We start from the raw sequence: 19,521 nt of genomic DNA on the forward strand, positions 1-19,521 counted from the left end.
ATTGATTCGCGAATCGCCGGGTTATCCGGTACGGCTTGTCTGCGGTTTAGCACCGTAGTAAGAACTGGAAGTGAAAAAGGAGAAGGAACAATATCGATTGCTCAATCCTTGCTTGAAAGTAGAACAGGTGCTTATATAGATTGACTAGATGAAAACTTAATCCGGCTGATGATAATAATGTATCAATAAGGATTCACTATTAGTATTGCTTTTTGCTAAAAGAGAACCAGCAACCATAAAGCCTAGCATATTCCTTGGAGTCGGGAAAGTATTCCCACTGATCGGATAAGTCTTGCGAGTACATTGTGTACTCAGGGTTTATTTACCCCTGTTGCAGGTGATGCTTGAGGAGTTCCTTGTGTGGAGGATCCATCTGGTGGGCTCAGACGGAATCCTCGTTATCTTATCGCTAGATGTTATCTTTTAATATTCCGCTGTTTATCATTCCGCACTCTGTATTTGGTATTGTAATAATGCACTTTTAAGAAACTCTAATGTATGAGATGGACTTGTGTTGTAACTCGTTTTCATTATTGGATCCTTGGGATAAATGTGGATCTTTTGGGTTCTCCCTCGGGGTGTGCCCGACGGATACCGCTCGTGGTAGTGGCTTTCGGGGTGCTTAGTGTCTGGCGGAAGACGAGCGCCTCCGTAAGTACGCTATTCCGGGTGGTTCTGCCACACCCACATGTCTCATGTTTGACATATATAACCTCCGAGGTTTCCCAACAAGCATCTTTATCACTTGTGTCATCTCCAGCTGTAACCCCCAAGATTGCACCCCTTTTCTCAATGTTGTCCAAGGGAAGATTAATAACGTTGGCAGAAGAGATGGGCAGCAGCCTGTTTGGTTTACCAGACTCGTCATCTTTTACTCGACTGATGGTGGCCATGTTCCGAGGTCCACAAGGAAGTCTATCACCAAAGAGAATAAAAAGCTAATCTCATCATACGACATAAGTAATATGATATTATCAGTCAGAATTGAACTCGTAATATAACATAAGCCTGAAATCGAGAATATATAACACGCTAATCTCATCGTCCAACATTCGACATGAATAAGATGGTGTCATCAGTCAGAATTGAAATCGCAATATAATCTAAGACTGAAATCGATTTCTCTTTTTCGTTTCAAAAAAAAAAAAATCGTTTCAGAAATCGATTTCTCTTTTCAGTCTCTATCCTGTCTATTTTGGGAGTCATGGGATGGATTGATAATTTTTTTGCTCATTTGCTTTAAAAAAACAACATAGCAAGGGTAAATCAAAATCAGTCGGTCAGAATCCAGATCCCAAAACTATAGCAACCAACTATAGAGGCCCAAACATTAGCATCAGAACAAAAAAAAACATATGTCCCCCATTCCCCTTCAAAAACTCAACATATAAGATATTAAGAAGGGTAAACGAAAACCCAAAGGTTGCAGCAATCTACATCGATACAAAAACTATAGCAACCAAGTAAAGGCGCAAAATGTAGCATCAGGTCAAGAAAAACACACCGGAAAACACGACTGACAGGTGGATTGGGAGACACCATGAGTGGGGAAACTCATTGCTCAAGCGCTGGTGGCCACCAGCGAGTCGTTGCAGATGCCATGTAAGAGAGGGGAAATCGACAGGGGGAGGAGAGGCGGTGCATTGGGGTAGCAGAGGTGCCGCCGTTAGGGAGAGGGCTTGGAGGATGGGCTTTTGGCCCAAAACTGAGAAGGGAGGTTTTAAACCTTTTACATTTTGTTAACTCATTTTTAAATCATTTTGAATTCAAATCTGTTTTCAAATTCTTTAAGAACATTTTTAAAATTTAAAAATTTGAGATTTACCATTTTCGAAATAAATTTTTGAACTTGTTTTCAAATAAATATTTTAATAAAGTATTTTAGAAAAGAAGAAAAAACTTATTCACGGCTTAACCGAGTTTTAATAAGTCATTTTTTCACACAGTAAATTAATGCACTCAGCATGAGTGCAACAAACATATTACATTAAATTAAAAAAAATAGAAATTCACATTTTTCACTATTTAAATTATAAACAACATAATTAAATCTTGAATTTTTTTTAGAAAAATCATGAAACCATTTATATTATTTAGTGTTTTCTATTCATGTCCCAAAATGGAAATTTTGGGGGTGTGACACTCTTCCTCTCTTGGTGTTGGATCATTTATATCAAGGACCTGTTGGGGATTTGACTTCGCCAGAAAACACAACCCCAAGACTTCGGAGTTGATCACCATAGTTTTATGTCAAAGATTGCTTGCAGAAATCAAGAGTGAAGGGGAAATTTTGACTTCGCACAAAACAAGCAAGAGAATAGGAGAGATACAAGAACGAAGACATCTTTTGGACTTCGCCCAACACACGAAGTTAACAAGATTTAGAGTCAGAACTCTCAAGTCAAAGATGCGAAAACATCACTGATGAATGTAACTTTGAAAATTGACAAGAGGACGTGAAGAATGAAGTCTCAAAGAGTGAAAAGACAACTTTGCCTCTGTAGTTTAGAGGGGTTGTATTGATTAAAGAGAGGGATATAATGGTCATTTGTATACAAATTGCGAAGGCTAGGACCTCTATAAATACCCTCTCGAGATGTACTATACGATCGTGAAAAGAATACAACTTTATGTTTGTGTTCAAGTTTGATGCTTGTGTGATTGTTCTACCAGTAGTACCACAAATTTGGTCTCCACTATCTCCCAAATCTTCCGACTCATTGCTTTCAAATGCAAACACATCCTCTTCTTCACTAATCATAGTTTATCCCATCAAAGTGAGGTGGCTTGCCAACATAGGGGATGTTCGCTGGTCTGGAAAGACCAGCCAGCCGGCTGCTCCCCCTCGCAATTTACTGTTCACCAAACCAGCCAAACAATGTTTCTCTCTCACAGAACCAGCCAGTTTCAGCCAAGTTTCAGACTAGCAAACGGGGTCATAATTGATTTGAGCCATCGTTACACCTAGGTTGTTAGACCTTGAAATTGATGGCGACTTAGCTCTGATACCACTTCATAGGATCTAGATGGCTAGACGGAAGTGAATAGCCTATAAAATTTTTACTACAAACTCACAATTACTATAGATAATTATTACAATCAATGGCCCTAATAGCAACTACTTGCTCTAACTCTAATTCACCCAATGCAAGCCTCCTTAATCAATGCAAGTAGATTGGTCTCTAGATATGTCACACAATCATGCAAGCTATCAACTAACTAAACAAGCAAGAGCTATCAATGAAAAGAACTAAGACAAGATATAATAAACACTAGGCTACACAAAGCTAGTAAGGCAATCAATCAACTACTCACAATACAAGTATGAAAGAGATGAACAAGTGAGTAGATAGCAGACCACACTAGGCAAGTGAACACAAGATATATCCCTAAGGTTCGGTTGCTTGCTGGCAACCTACGTCCTTGTTGTGGCGAGTCTAATTTGATGGTTCGCGTGTTAATTGGCCTCACACGTCAAAACCATGACTTAGGTGCCACAAAGAACTACCACTCAAGAGGTGCACTCCAACTAGCCACGATCCACTAGAGCTGCTCTTCTTGATCTCTCGAGGGGATGAGCACAAGAGTCCCCTACAATAGCTTCGATCGGAGTCAGCAACAATTAACAAAGCCAAATAAGAGAACAAACATCCCAACTCGTCCAACTAGTGCCACAAGATGCAAGAATGATAATGCAATGCACGAGGCTCCAAATATCACCCAAATAAAGAATTAAAGGATGCAAGTGAGTGGAGTGTGTTTCTTAGCCCTCAAGAGGTGTGCACAAGTGTATAGGTGCCAAGAGAGTGGCCAAGGCCGACCACAAGGTCTATTTATAGCCCCACTTGAGAACCCAACCGTTGCCCTCTTGAGACAGCCGCTGCGGGCGCACCAGACATGTCCGATGATGCACCGGACACCACATTCGATGCCCCAACGGCTAGTTTCAAATGGCTCCAAAAATAGCCGTTGTTGACTGTTAGACGTCCAGTGGCACACCTGATACGTCTGTTGAGTGCAGAGCTCGAAGTGCTTGTTTTACAACATCTCTACAAGCCCTGTCCGGCGTCCAGTGCCACAACGGATGCGTCCGGTGAGTACAACACCCGACACACTCAGTTTACATGCTCTCTGGAACGCGCATACCAAACTCGTTAGTGATAGGTAGTGGGGAAGTAGGAAGAAGGTGAAAGAGGTTGGCATCCAAACCGATAGTTTGTCTAATGGATAAAAAAAAATCAAGTATATATCCTCTCGATTTTCATCCCTCGAACTAATCAATAGTAGGAATGACCCCATCCTCAACCAAACATAGAGATGGATTAGACAATCAGAATGGATCCATCTTAGAAAACTAGAATAGGTCCATTTTATCTCTCTTTGTCTCCAAACCAAACACAACATAGAATGCCTAAAAAATAAGTTCGATATGGCACAAGTCTAATCATAAAGCAAATAACTGCCCAACCCCAAACTTGCAACCTACAACCTACCACCACCGATGCCATCCAAACACGTTCTAAGTCCGGAGCTTCTAGAAGTATACGAGAGATGTACGATTTAGATTTAGACAGGTAGTGGTATCTTCTGTGTTGGTTTGGAAAAAAAATGATGCATCATGGGTGATAGCTCAAAATAAATGTGCTCATTTTCCTAAAAAAATAAAAATAAACGTGCTCATTAGGTAAGGTGATAATATAGTAGACGAGCTACTCATACCAATTGTAGACTATATTATTTCCAAGAACTACCGCCTTCAGTCTTCACGAATCAAGAACTACCACCGCCTTGGCGTGGTAGATTGTTCTTGCTATACACCACATGATATCGTGGCCAAATAGATACTTACTGGAATCTTATACAAAATATATATGACAAATTGACATATAACTGGCCGACAAAAAGATCAATTCCAGTTTTTTTTGTTAAAAAAGAGAGAAGACAAATAATTTTTTTGCCTGCCATAGGAACGAAAACGAAAGCCTTAATTTACTGTCTTTTTCTCAGCTTTACCTCGCACCCACCAGCATCCATCCTATTCCTATAGCATAGGACGATGGGCAGCACACCACACGTGGTCCATCAACATGATCATGCCTTGTCGTCACCGGTCCCTGCCCAACCTACCAACCACCTCCTGACGTCGATCTCTGTCACCACTCCCACCCGCCCATGCCCAACTCCCCCACCCAGCCCGGCCCCACGCGCCAGAGCCCCATTCCGCTGGTACACCGCCATCGCCGACAGGTGGGCCCCTGTCCGTCGTCGCTCTCCCAGCGAGCCGTGCCCGTCTGCTCCTCCTCCCTCCATGTTCCTCGCCGCGCTCTCTTCCCCGCACACTTATCTTTCCAGCTCAGTGTCCGTCCCTCTCTTTTCACACGCACGTCTTGCATTCCATTGCTCGCTTCGCTTCTCTTGCTTCCTCATGTCGTCTAGCTCTATCCAATTCCAACACGGCCACCTATAAATACATCTCTCTCTCAGTCTCTCTCGAGCTGAGCTAGGCAGCTAGCTGCCACCATTTGAGAGGATTGGAGCCCGGCCGAGCAGAGCACGTACAGTGCGTGTCTGTCTGACATGGCAGCGCTCTGGCTAGCGAGAGCGTCGTCCCAGCTGGCGCGCCGTGCCGCGAGGAGGCTTCCTGCGCGCCACGGCTCCGGCGAACCCACCAGTCCGTGGTTCTTGGGAGTGGTGCCGCCGCCGGCCCTTGGATCACCGGCGGTGGAGAAAAGCCGTCGGGGCTTCTGCTCCGTCCGGAGATTTGCAGGGGAGAGCAGCGCTGCTGCCGCTGTCGACGAGGAGCCGGAGAACGGATTCGTCGCCAGCGATCAGCAGGTATGCGTCGACCATGTGTAAAACATGCTTCTTGATTTGTACTCGTATTTGTATAATCCGTATGTGTCAGCTGGATTGGAATTGGTAATTGGGTCAGGTTGCTCTTTCCGATTTGCAAATCTTCTGCCTTTGTGGAATCTGAAAGATGAACCCTGGGTACTGCATCCAGGAGTAGCAGATGGCATGCTTTAACATGTGCTTTTGATATGGTTTGGTACAAGATATAGAGAAGATAAGGCATCTTTTGCCCATCTTCTATGCTCCCTGTCCCTGACCTGAAACCTGATTGGTGTAATTTGTTGGTACTCAGTAGCCCGGTGCCTTCATTTCTGAAGTTTTTTTTTCCCCACTCCATCTGTGTTCTTCACGTTCTTCCTCAGTCCAAAATTCAGACACGTCACTAACTCTTTCCACGAGTACCTACGCGGTACCCTATGTGATGATTGAAGGTAACAAGTCACAGAGCACAATTGTGGATAGAATTGACAACAATTAGTAAACAAAGCAGATAAGGATGGATGGGTCTTTTAGGTCAATGGGTTTGGTTGCTGATTTCCTGGGTTGACTGCCTGATAAGCTGATGGTTGTAGTACATAGTAACGTGCTTTCATCAAGAATGTTAGTGCCAATCTTCCGGTATTAGTTTAGTATAATACCTTTGCTTTCTGTGTCATAGGGTGAGACCCAATGATTAGGAGCCTCTCCTGGTCTTTACTGCACTTTGTTTTATATATATACAAACCAAAATTGCTGTCTTTGGCATGGTCAATGCGGATAGGATTAAATTTGTCCACTGCCTCCAGGGCCAATGCTTCACTGATGCTGCTGTGCTTCTCAGTTCAACTAAAGTATTTTCGGTCACTGATGCACATGGACTCTGAAAGTAAGCCGTTAATTTTGCAGGCAGTTGACTTTCCTGGAGGGAAAGTTTCTTTTGTGGCTGAAATGAACTTCCTTCCAGACTCGATGAAGGAAAGGATCAACTGCTACCGTGTGCTTGACAATGACGGCAGAACTATATCAGGCAGTAGATTCCAAGAGGTACGCTGCTGCTCGCCACACCATTTTGAGAAATTCTCTGCAAACATGCTGCGAGGGAAACTTGTTCTGAAGACTAATGTTATTCACCCTTGTCAGGTCAGTAAGGAGTTGGCTCTGAAAATGTACACCGAGATGGTCACCCTCCAGATCATGGATACCATCTTCTATGAGGCTCAGAGGCAGGGTAGAATCTCGTTTTATCTCACTTCCAATGGCGAGGAAGCAATCAACATAGCCTCTGCTGCTGCACTCGGTATGGATGACATTGTGCTGCCTCAGGTACAACATCAGTTACTCCACTTTTCTGAAGCTTAATCTAGCAAAAAAAAATATTTCCATCAATTGATTTACCCACTGTCCTTTCTTCGCTGCAACCTGTGGAGCCAAAATATAGTACAGGGAACCTGGTGTTCTTCTATGGCGTGGCTTCACTCTGCAGGAATTTGCAAACCAGTGCTTTGGGAACAAGCTGGACTATGGTAAAGGGAGGCAGATGCCCATTCATTATGGCTCAAACCGTCTGAATTATTTCACAGTCTCATCACCTATTGCGTAAGTCTGAAGTATCTCTTCCACATCGGAAAGATCTTGCAAGTGAAGGACATATGTTTCATTCTTCATTATTTCCCAGAACACAGCTCCCTCATGCTGTTGGAGCTGCCTACTCTCTGAAGATGGACAAAAAGGACGCATGTGCCATCACATACTTTGGCGATGGTGGCACAAGTGAGGTAGATGAAAACTCACTAGCCACTGATCATTTGTTTGGCAGTACCATTATATCCAGCCTTCCTGACAGATGAAACTGTTCAGGGAGACTTCCATGCAGCGCTCAACTTTGCAGCTGTTATGGAGGCACCGGTGATCTTCTTCTGCCGTAACAATGGCTGGGCCATCAGCACCCCAACTACTGAACAATTCAGAAGTAGTGAAACGTGTCTTCTTACTGATCCATGGCAGTTACACAAGTGAACAATCCAATGTCGTGTTAAAATGCAAGTGTTGTTTCAGGTGATGGAGTTGTTATCCGTGGCCAGGCTTATGGGATCCGTGGTATCCGAGTAGATGGCAATGATGCTCTTGCTGTGTACAGCGCAGTCCATACTGCCCGAGAAATGGCTATAACTGAAGGAAGACCTATTTTAGTTGAGGTGCTCAGAAGTTCAATGGAGTTACATTACCTGAAACAAAAACTTCAGGATATAATTAATCTGAGTAATGACTAATGAGATTTCAGGCACTTACATATCGAGTTGGTCATCACTCGACGTCCGATGATTCAACCAAGTACAGGCCAGTTGATGAGATTGAGCATTGGCGAACAGCGAGGGATCCAATTTCCAGATACAGAAAATGGGTTCAGGGTAATGACTGGTGGTCTGATGCTGAAGAATCCGAGCTCAGGAGCAGAGTCAGAAAAGAGGTACTGCACAAAGATTCATCTTTCCAGCACACTGTGATACATCATACATGACATCTGAAACTGCCTGTTAACTTCTGTGCAGCTTCTTCAAGCCATCCAGGCTGCAGAAAGAATGACAAAACCACCAGTTACTGAGCTTTTCACTGATGTTTACGATAAGATTCCTTCCAACCTGCGTGAACAAGAGAAATTTCTGCGGGATACAATCATGAAGCACCCTGCAGACTACCCAACTGATGTACCCGTTTAGTTTTCTTGCCCTTGATGAGCAATATCGTTGTGTAATTATTGATGATTCAGGTCCATAGCATTTTAAATAATATAGTGATTCAGCCAGTAAACTGCTGATTCAACAGGTTCTTAAACAATAATTCAACCTGGCAGATGCTACACCAAGCTCATAGATGCATTGCCCTGTTGCTGGCATTTATGTGAAATATAGCCATACTAAGATATTTCATCGCCTGCACAACGTACCTTATAGTAATATCTACTAAAGCTGCATATAAAATATTAGTAAGCAAAGAGGCAGATCGTTTCAAATGATTCCCTATTGTAGCAAACTTAAATTAAATGCCCTACAGTCATAATTTGCCATATAAAGCGAAAACTCTGCAAACAAGATTCTTGAGAATAAAACATTGTAGAGCAAAACAGGCAAAAGAGACGATACCTTGTTTGTGTTAAGGTGGAGAAAAAGCAAAGATTGGATGATTGGAGCACATAATGAATATCAGACCTACAATTTCAAATTCATCTCTCAAGGCCCTATATCAACAATTGTTAACCTAAAATTTCCATGCTAATAATACTAAATACACACTGATATTCTGAAAACTACATCGGAAATAGAACCGCAAATATCTCATACAAAGCCTATGCTTTTGCCCCAGATGTAGTTACAACTTACAGCAACAAGCATATGTTGTATGGTTCCTCACATCTGTCTCAAACATATTTTCCCCTATCTTCTCACATCATAATCACTTATCTATCATTTTTACTATTGAATTGAGTGGGATTCATTCTAATATTTTTCTGAACTAAAGGTATGAAGTTACAAATACTAATTCAACAGATTTTTCTAGAAAGATGAAAAATGCACATAGAATCTCTCTTTGTTCTTCCTCTTCCTAGGCAGTTCACGTGCTTCTTTTTGTTTCTTGTCGGTCTGTTTTGTTCTGTAATTTTTTCAGGTCACATCCCCTTCTCTTAATGAAACACTTGCATAGCACGTTCTCTAAAAAACGTCCAATTGGATAAATTCATATCCATTTATTGAGACAAGGCTATGAAGTACAGCAGGATTGTTATACTTTTCCGCACATCAAGATTGTGCAAAACTAATATTAAGATTCAAACAGGAAATTTCATAACAAATTCTGCGACTACTCCATGAGCACAGCAGCCTATTGTTCCTCCTTCATAGCCTCTTGAACCGCCTTTAGAACAAGTGGCATTAAATGTTTATTTGTTGCAATAATTCCTCTTTCACGATCAAGATGTCTACCTTTGGAAAAATCCAAATCATTTCCTGAGGCATCTTTTACCATGCCACCAGCTTCTGCAAACACCAGATAGGGGGGGGGGGGGGGGGGGGGGGGGGGGGGGGGCATTAGTAAATAGATTTAATTGCCTCCTGGAATAGAATTATATTCCATACCTGTGACAACAATTGATCCAGCTGCATGATCCCAAACTGTTTCTATGTAACTTTTGTGCGGAATGCGCAGAAAAATGGCACCATCACCACGTGCTAGGGCACCATATTTTGCTTGGCTATCCATTCTAACAGGAGGAGCTTGGACACCAAGTTTCTATTTACATAAGAACAAAGGATTCACTTATATAATTAATCGAGATCTCTGGGCTAAGAAAATAATAATTAAGGACCAACCTCTGCAATGGAGCTAGTTAAATCACGCTTGGAGTGTGATGCTTCAAAGGATTCAAAGAATGAGGCGTCGACTGGATTATCAATGGAGCAAACACTAATCTAAAATGTAAGTTAGAAAAAGAAAGAATATTAAATAAGAAATAAACTTACGAAAACAGGAAGTGGTTATGTTCATGAACCAAATATGAACTTCTGAAAATTGAAGTACTTATATTCATGGCCTAAATCAAAAATCAAAAGCATTGATTACCTTTTCTGGATCAGATCCTTCTAAGGCCTCAACTTGCGCTCCACAACCAATTGTAGCAAAAAAAAGGGAACCTATTTGATCCCCAGAAGAGCTACTATTGTTATTGTTTGTTGATTTTAATGGAAGATTTGGACATCCCAACACACCCAGAACAACTTTGCCCTCATCAAGTAGTCCAAGTGCAACTGCATACTGATCTCCCCTTATGAAACTGCATCAAATTTTTCAGTATAAGAATCTCAATTAAAATAAACATTAAGGCATATTAAACACAGGCCCTGCATTGTCAATAGCTTTTGATCGAATGGCACCAATTGAAATAACTCTTATTACCTCTTCAAAATCATCTCCAAAAATCAAATTCAACTTTGTTTATCTTATGCATTTCATAATTAACCAGGTATGTGAATGGAGAAGCAATGCAAGTACTAGTAAACATTTCAACTATGTGAGCTGTTGCATTTTGTATATAGAAAGCAAATAGATCAAATCATATAAAGTCATCGTTAATAAGTAAGTCATCTGATGCATCTAGTTTGCAGAAAAAAAGGGATATCACTGTGCTCTCCCATGTAAAGTTCTTCCATGACTCCATGCTGGAGTAATGACTTCCAACTAGGAAACCAGAGATAAATTGTACATCAATGGTAAAGGATAACACTAAGTATGCTAGTATAATTTGGCAGGCCTAATTTTGCCAAACCTGAGTATATGTACTACGAGATAAGCTATAATTAGTTGGTAAAACATGAAATTAGTAGGTGTAAGTTATCAAACTCACCCTTTAGTGCCATCTATTGGGTCCAATATCCAATGTCGCCCAGATGGACCTCCCTCAGATTTACCACCATCAATTGCAGCAAGCACATCTTCCTTAGATAACGACATGTTGTATGAACCATCATTTACGATGGTTTCATTTACGAGGGTGGTAATGTGTTCTAGAATTTCTTGGGCACCATCTTCTCTCAAGTCTTTTGAATCCTGTAAAAGTACAAATTTACAATTAACCAATTAATTACAGGAAAATGACTTGAAAAAAAAAACAGGAAAATGCTTATGTGATCTGTGTACAATAACAAGACAGTGAAGCATATGCTGGTTACCTCTTCAGCTACGATTGAGAAAGAGTGAGCAGGTAATTCCTTCTTCAGGACCAGACATACCAATACCTGTGATCCTGGTCGCGAAACCAAGAGTAGCAATTAAATTAAAAGTTCAGAATAAGCAGAAGGCCACATGTCTAGTTTTCATTCTGAGAGGGCTCCAACTGATGGAGAACGTATCATAGACATGCTCTCCACATTCTTGTATAAATTAGTATGCCCATGTACCATAATCCGCGACTGTAACAGGAGTCCTGTCTGCCTTCGATTGAATGTCAGACTGCAAGATGCCCCGCTGCACTCTCTGAAGAAACATTGGGAAACATAGGGGAAGAGGAAACAAGTAAATACAAAGGGAATTTGGAATCATCCAGTCCAAGAAAATACAGAAACTAGAGCAAAATGATTCAGTCAGTGACTTGATCTCAATATCAAAAGCCAAATTTTTCTCCACATCTAGCATCAGAGAACAATGCCCCTGCCAAGTCATGACTCCCCCATTTCTGTCACAGTTTTTAATCCCAAGAAATACAGACTCAACCCTAGAAGCTTGCCATGTTTTCCCCCAAATTGATGCTCCAACAATTCAGAAGATGCCTTGTTAAAAAAACAACTCAGAAGATGCAACTTGAGCTAACTGCTTCAGAGTATAGAGTTTCAGTAAGGGATTGCGTTTTTAATGTGGCCGATAAGCATCGTGCATTTCGTGTATATTTCGTATTTCCTCCTCCCAAGCATATTTTCTTTTTTTTTCCCCAGAAATAACTGAAGCACCATCTTTTCCCCAGTGCAAGTTACAACTATTCAGGAATTTACAAACTAAATAAATAGCATCCATCCAACGAAACTCCGAACACATAAACTTGGTACGATAATATGCCCGAGCAAATGTACCAACGAACAAACTACCAAAGGGAGCGCGGAGCGGATGCCGGAAGGAACAGGCCGCCAACAGAGAGGGAGATCTAGGATGAGACCAAGTAACCTGGCAGAGGCGGGCCGCTAGGGCGACGGCCTTCTTGGCTGCGGCGAGCTCTGCGGCGTACGGGTTTCCGGCGACCTCCGGAGCCTGCGACATGGTGGCGGGCGGGGCGCGTGACAAAACAAATCTGGGAAACAACTTCGGTTAGTCGAGTCTGTTGTGACGTGTGGCCCAACGAGGAGAATCTCCCAGAGGGTCCTATTTTTCCATTTATGAAATGCTAAGCTGAGAGCATCTCTAAAAAGATTTTAGGAGAAAAAAAATCATCTCTAATATTTCATAATATTTGACTTCTAAGAAATCAAATGTTGGTTCCACTTGGCATTTTTTCTGTAGTCTTTTTTTTTCCACACGAACCTCTTCGTCGCCACGCGTATCCACGCCGCCTCCACCTGCATCCGTCGTGTTGCCCTACCCTGCACCTCCCAGCCGGCTGTGATCTCCTCCCAGCCGGCCATGAGCACCTCAGAGCAGGCCGACAGCACATCCCAGGCACATGGCGTAGGTAGCGCCTCCCAGTAGGCCGGCCATGGCTGCAGAAATCTCCGTTGCAAAGAGAATTAGAACATATCAGCAGCTGCAATTGTTAAAATATATTTAAATCAAAAAGAAAGACATGATAAAGTAATTTATCAAGATAAAGAAGGCGGACACCGAAGGATGTTTCAAGATTACTTGGCTGATGATCTGGCATACGAGCCAAATTTATTTCGTTGGAGGTTCGTGTGCATTCACTTGTGATATGTACATAATACGCTAGATAATTGTTGTAAGATTTATTTTATTTTTTTAATTTTGAGTTGGGATCTTTTCTTACGCAAAATGAATACTTTAGAATCATACGATGACTACTTTGTGCAAAAAAGGAGTGCAGCCAATGTTCTTAGATTAAGTTGCTTCAAAAAGTCACATCAACATTTCGTATGCTAACATATGGAGTTCCAGCTGATGCTACGGATGAGTATGTTCGCATTAGAGAAAGTACTGCAATTGAGAGCCTACGTAGGTTTGTTGCTGCAGTTGTTGATTTATTTGAAGATGAATACCTGAGATATCCTAATGAGGCTGACACAACATGCTTACCGGCACTCGATGAGCAAAATGGTTTTCCTGGTATGTTAGGGTCCATCGATGCATTGGGCGTGGAAGAATTGTCCTCTAGAATGGCGGGGTCAGTACAAGGGGCATATGGAGGAGCCCACTATTATTTTGGAGGTTGTTGCTTCCAACGATCTTTGGATATGGCATGCCTTTTTGGAAATGCCTGGGTCTCATAATGATATCAATGTGCTTCACCGGTCTCCTTTATTTGCTAAGCTGGCAGAGCAGAGCTCCTGAGGTGAACTGTACCATAAATAGTCATGATTACACGATGGGTTATTATCTAGTCGATGGTATATACCCATCATGGGCTACTTTAGTGAAGTCCATCTCTCAGCCTATGGGGAACAAGAACAAATATTTTGCCAAAGTGTAACACCTCGGGTGTTTAAATACTAAAACATGCCATGTCATCATATGCATAGCACATCATTCATGTGTTAGTGAAAATTTTGATATGCATACACTAAAACAAGTCTACCTATATGTTATATGTGTTGACTTGTATGGCTTGAATTGAATTAAAAATCTTTGAATTGATTTGAATTTCCGAAAACCCTAAATTCCAGTATTTAAATTCTACCCTGAAAACCTAATTCAAAATCTAAGCACATTTTGGGGTTGAGCCTAAAAGCAAAAGTGTAGAGTTTGTCAAGGTGTACAAAGTTGGTTTTTGAAGTTTTCAAAGTTGTTTTATAAAATTTGAAGTAATTTGAAAAGGCGTAAATTCTTGAAATGTCCCCTTTTTGAATTTAAACTTGCATTTTAAAATATAGACCGAATTTGGGTATGGTTATAAAAGCAAAGTTGTAGAACTTTGAATTTTGAACAACTTTTATTTTTGGAGATTTTTGAGTTGTCACATAAATTTGGGAGTAATTTGGAATTCAAATCGAGAGGCAATTTTGTAATTTTGGGGAACAATAGCCGCGGAAGCCACCTCACTGCCGGCGATCTTCTTTCTGCTTCCAGGCGCGCTCGTGGCCGTCTTTGGCTTCGCGCTGGCGTGGAGAAGGCCCCTGCGTGGCTTCTCTTTGCTTCCTGGTCGCGTTTATAGCCCAGGCGTCGTCGTCGTTCTTCTCTTCTCCTCCTCTGTTTTTCCAGTCGCCACCGCCGCTGCTCCGTCGAGCTCGCGTCGTCGCCTTAGAGCATCTCCATCCTCGGCAAAGCCTGCCATAGCTCTGTCTGTCCCTTGCGCACCCAGCCAACCAGCCCTTATAGCTTGACTTTGCCGGGAAGGAACCGCCGTTCATCGCTTTTCTTCCTCATGGCCGGCAGCGTCGCCGTCGCATGCGCTTCACTGTGGCCGTAGCTCTACGGTCAGCCTCTGACCTTGCGAAGTCTTGCTTCAGCTTTGCCACGATGCCATGGTGCTTTGTGCCTGGTTGATTGACCATTTTGTCCACCGCAGTCGCCGGAACACCGCCATCGACGACCGTTGGTCCGCCGTGGCTGCTGTGCACGTCGACCCACCTCTCCGTTGCTCTTTCGGTCCTGCTCTTTGCTCAATCGTGTTTGGGGTGAGCTGCTGAACCTTCCTATGCAGTTTGTTTAAGTGCTACCGGTCTTGTTTCACCGGCGTTGCGCAGCCGCGCCGTCGTGGCCGCCATGGCCGGTGTCGTGCTCGGTCCTGGCCGTTTTAGGTCTCGTTTGTGCCGCCAATCGACGCGTAGGGATGTAGGGGACGTGGTGGTACCTTGGCCGTCGGCGAGAAAATCGTGGTCAGCGCGCATATCGCCGTGGTCAGCGCGGGAGGTCGGGGATGACAGGTGGGGTCGCGTGTCAGTGACTCTGTGTTTGAAAATGAATTTTCTATTTTTCAGTGATGAATGAATAGTATGAGTTTTTGTTATTTTTGTGTAGAATTATTTAGAGCTCCAAAAATTATGAAATTTTTTGTGACCTCTCTGTGATGTATAATATTTAGGAAAAATATGAAATGTTGTTTTTCAGTACTTTTTGAATGTGATAAAAAAATTTCAATTAATTAATAAATGAGTTTCCATAATTTTTCTAGGCTTAAATAATTATCCAAAAATTATGAAAATTATTTTACCACTTAGTTATCATGTGATGAACCTTTACAAAAACTTTGAGCTCAATTGGAACAAGTTGATTTATTTCATAATTTTGAATTAAATAATTAATTCATAAAAGCAAATAGTAACCTTTAATGATTTAGGTTTTGTTTGAATTTTTGAATTGAGTGATGACCTTGGGTCATTAGTTGGTAATGATCCTTGGCAATTGAAAGAAGTGTTATGAAAAGGGTTTAGTTAGTTTTGACTTTGTAACTGTACCGCGAAGGAAAGTTGTATTCAAGTTTTTAACTTTCGCATCCATCATCAAGCACCATGTTTTATATCTCGCATCATATTAAACATGGCATTGTTATTACGTGTAGTGAATGACAACGAGCGTGTGGTAGTTAATCAAGTTGAGGAGGAGGTTAATCCGTCTATTGAGGTCGGATTTGATAATTGTGGAACGTCTCCGGAACCCGACTTTTCCGTGAATCAAGGCAAGCCCCGGATGCATTTAAACCTACCTTGTGTTTTACAAATTTATATCGCTTTTGCTTTTATATACTACATTAAGTGATTAGGAGTTGAGTGAAAACCTAATTGGTGCATTACCAACCTTGTTTTTCAATATCAACCTTGTTACCCGTTTTAATCCGAGAATGCTTATTTATGTTTAGCCATGCTTAGAACAATAAAAGTCGGGTGATCACCGGTCATCCGTGAGATATAAATGAATTCTTGGTTATGTTTGGTTACTTATGTGATCATGAGATATGAGCATGTGAAGTAATAAATCTAGACCGGGCGGACTCGGTGTATGAGAGCCACAAGACATGGATGTCTTGTGAGCGGGATCTTTTCGCCTGTGTCGATTGAGGCCCATCCGTTGTTGAACTGCATGAGGTGAGACTTTGTAGTACTAACCACATACCCCGGTAAGCCTTAACTTGTCGATTCTATTACGAGAATGGCTACTCACGCACTGGGAGTGGAGAGATGGCGGGAATAGAGTGTACCCTCGTGGCAATGGGCTGGATTGGTGGAGTACTGTATTCTCGGGTGGTGCGGACCCGTTCTTGTTTTAGAGGACCTGAGGGTAGGTTGGTATATGTAGGTCAGGGACCTACATATGTCGTGTGGTCTGGAATCCCCAGCTAGGTTTTAATCGGTTCGAATCGTCATTGCTCCTCGGTTATGGAGACTCAACTCACTGTTCATCATCGTAGTTTAATAACTGGAACTTGAGTAAGGTTTGAGAAAGTATTGGATACGAAGTTTTATGATCTCATTATGGATCATGTCTGCTTTGTATATGATCTTTTTGATGATAAGAATGTTGATATAAAGAATCTTGTTAGAGAGCTTTTACGCAAAAAGGACTTTGATTATTGCTAAAGCCATACCTTGAATCCCTGAGCCTGCATTCCTGAGTCCTCTCTGTTTTAATTTTGGTTAAGTCTTGTTGAGTACTTTTGTACTCAGGGTTCGTTGACCCTTGTTGTAGGTGAGCCTCATGAGCAAGTCTATCTTGGACTGTGCTGCATGACTGTTGTTTCGGTCGATGATGATAAGTAAATGTGTGGTCCTTGGATAGGATACTTATATTGTGTGTTTGTATTATGTTACTAATGCCACTCCACTACTACAGTTTGTAATATTAATCGAACTTAGTTTGTAAGGTTTGAACTAAATGGTTTGTAAACTAAATTATTGTAAGACTTCTGCTATTTTACTCTGATGTAGATATTTGAATAAATGTTGTAATACTGCAATGACTCTATAATGGGATGCTGCTCAGAAATCATGGATGATTCAGGGTTCCCCGAGGACACCTGACAGTCTTCTTAAGTTACCAAGAATATATGCATAGTCGTCAGAGGTCGTTGGATAGTGACAGATGCATGTGGGTCCTATAATTTAGGAGGTTCTGCCACACAAATCACAGGAAGCAGCAAGGAAGGATGTCGAAAGAGCTTTGGGGGTTCTGCAATCAAGGTTCACCATTATTCGAGGAGCAGCTTGTTTATGGGACACGGAGACACTGGCAACATCATGAAAGCTTGTGTCATTATGCACAATATGGTTGTCGAAGATGAGGAAGTCGTTGACCCTACTGAGCGGTTCAACTATGGTGGCCAAAATATGGAACCTTCTCATGAGAGTAATCGCACCCTTGATGAATTTATTGAAGCGTATAAAAGGATCAGAGACAAGGAAACACACCAGTTGTTAAAAGCAGACCTCATCGAGAACCTCTAACAGCATTTTCCTGATAAAACTAAATCCAAGAACGTCTGGGCCACCTTCTGAGCAGGATAGGGATGGTGGAGTGGAATAAAATGTGCAAACTTACTGAATTTGTCAACTACCACCATGATACAGTTGGCATTACCGGAAGTAGGGAGGCCATCGATGAAGTCTATGCTCACAATTTGCCAAGACTCAGATGGAACTGGTAGAGGAGAGAGTATCGGTACTACCTGACTACAATAGGTTGATCCTCTGGTACCAACGGGATGGAGTGGTCATAGGGTCGCTATGGAGGAAGGGAAGATGGCTCCGCGAAAAGGTGGCTAAACTCATCTAGAAGGTCTTGAACCTATGGAAGGATGCAAGCAATGGACTCTGCAGCATCTGAAGCAATGTTGAAGATCTATAAGATTGAGCATTCAGATTTTGAAGATATCAGACCCTGTAGCAGAACTGTTTTGGACCGATAAGGGAGAAGCATCCACTTGTCCTTCCAATTAATCTTCATGGGCGAAAAGCTTCAAGCCAATGCATACCAAGAATTAGATCATAAGAGCCCAACTGAATGACCCGAAGGGTAGAATGAAAATTGTGACCCTAAACTTCCCACTCCACATTAGGCAGCTCTGACTCATAGGTTAGCAGATTACCATCATCCACATGAAGAACCATTAGAGAGGCAAGCAGTTTGTGTCTCGGAAGAGAACTAGCCACTAGAGTACTAACAAAAGAATGGCTACTGCTAGAGTCGACTAAAATAAGAACGTTGTAGCCTACGATAGAACCTATGAACTGCATAGTAAGGAGAGCTTGGCTACCTGATAGAGCTACAACTAACAGAGCTAAGAACAACTGCGTTGGTGTCTCTAGCTCGGTAGGTTATTCAACCAAGCCGAGACAATAATTTCATCCTCGTCCGGAATGAAATTTTTTTGCCTCTTAGCGTTTGGGCTTGGAACGCGTGGGCGTTTATTACCACCAGCACTGGACTGCACTTCTACAACTTCAACACCTATTGCTGCCTGCACTTCATCTTCTTCAAGACCAGCTCCTACCGGCACGTCATCATATTCCTGCATTTCCTGTGTCATGGGAAAGCTGAACTCGTCTAAAGAACGAACACCCTCAAATCCCGTGACCAAGTCAGTCCAATATCCACCACCGAACATTGTGAGGGGCCTGCAATATGAACAAAGAAATCAATACCTAATGCCATGTAGAAGCAAATTATGTTCACAACATCATAACCCTAACAATCTGAAAGTAATATTCGGAAAGAAAAAAAAATCTGAAAGTAATGTTTACAACTTGTGCCCAGCAGCTGGCCAGCGGCATCATAACCTGGTGAATAGTACCATGCAAGCAGACACACAGCGTCATCGATCAAACAGCGGCAGTAGGTTGGCCAGCGGGCACCCGCAACTAGCCATAGGGTGCCATGGCTTGGCACACAGAGGCAGCAGCCTGCCATGGTCTGGCACAGAGGTAGCATCTGGCCATGACCTAGCACGGCAAGCAGATAGGGATGGCTTCTGATCTAGTGACACAAGAATGTAGCAGTAGATCGATCCAAAAGAGCACGGCCATGGCAGAACATAGGGATGGTGGCTGT

At 42.3% G+C, this 19,521-nt stretch overlaps 2 protein-coding genes across 2 annotated transcripts; one reads left to right on the top strand and one right to left on the bottom strand.

Moving 5' to 3' along the window:
* The first annotated feature begins 5,361 nt into the window (after nucleotides 1–5,361).
* LOC136506718 (2-oxoisovalerate dehydrogenase subunit alpha 2, mitochondrial-like) lies at nucleotides 5,362–8,670 on the top strand. Its single transcript, XM_066501610.1, has 9 exons — nucleotides 5,362–5,835; nucleotides 6,739–6,876; nucleotides 6,973–7,155; nucleotides 7,271–7,428; nucleotides 7,508–7,607; nucleotides 7,690–7,801; nucleotides 7,888–8,027; nucleotides 8,114–8,299; nucleotides 8,382–8,670. The coding sequence occupies exons 1-9, from the start codon at nucleotides 5,578–5,580 to the stop codon at nucleotides 8,547–8,549; spliced, it is 1,443 nt and encodes a 480-aa protein (XP_066357707.1). The 5' UTR covers nucleotides 5,362–5,577; the 3' UTR covers nucleotides 8,550–8,670.
* A 121-nt stretch (nucleotides 8,671–8,791) lies between these two features.
* On the bottom strand, nucleotides 8,792–12,718 carry LOC136506719 (3'(2'),5'-bisphosphate nucleotidase-like). The gene is made up of 8 exons (XM_066501611.1): nucleotides 12,538–12,718; nucleotides 11,781–11,856; nucleotides 11,553–11,626; nucleotides 11,228–11,430; nucleotides 10,447–10,657; nucleotides 10,197–10,295; nucleotides 9,963–10,116; nucleotides 8,792–9,863 (listed from the first exon to the last, which is right to left on the bottom strand). Exons 1-8 carry the CDS (start codon nucleotides 12,628–12,630, stop codon nucleotides 9,709–9,711), a joined length of 1,065 nt encoding a protein of 354 aa, XP_066357708.1. The 5' UTR covers nucleotides 12,631–12,718; the 3' UTR covers nucleotides 8,792–9,708.
* Nucleotides 12,719–19,521: the final 6,803 nt, after the last annotated feature.

The sequence above is a fragment of the Miscanthus floridulus genome, chromosome 15 (assembly GCF_019320115.1).
Source record: "Miscanthus floridulus cultivar M001 chromosome 15, ASM1932011v1, whole genome shotgun sequence".
Lineage (NCBI taxonomy): Eukaryota > Viridiplantae > Streptophyta > Magnoliopsida > Poales > Poaceae > Miscanthus > Miscanthus floridulus.

Bases quoted from the DNA above. Each gene is read 5' to 3' on its own strand.
- LOC136506718 (XM_066501610.1), top strand. From the start codon at position 5,578: ATGGCAGCGCTCTGGCTAGCGAGAGCGTCGTCCCAGCTGGCGCGCCGT. The intron at 5,836-6,738 runs GTATGCGTCGAC...TTAATTTTGCAG, and splicing joins TCGTCGCCAGCGATCAGCAG to GCAGTTGACTTTCCTGGAGG. The intron at 7,608-7,689 runs GTAGATGAAAAC...GAAACTGTTCAG, and splicing joins GCGATGGTGGCACAAGTGAG to GGAGACTTCCATGCAGCGCT.
- LOC136506719 (XM_066501611.1), bottom strand. From the start codon at position 12,630: ATGTCGCAGGCTCCGGAGGTCGCCGGAAACCCGTACGCCGCAGAGCTC. The intron at 11,431-11,552 runs GTAACCAGCATA...GTACTTTTACAG, and splicing joins TCTCAATCGTAGCTGAAGAG to GATTCAAAAGACTTGAGAGA. The intron at 10,117-10,196 runs GTTGGTCCTTAA...TTATGTAAATAG, and splicing joins TAACTAGCTCCATTGCAGAG to AAACTTGGTGTCCAAGCTCC.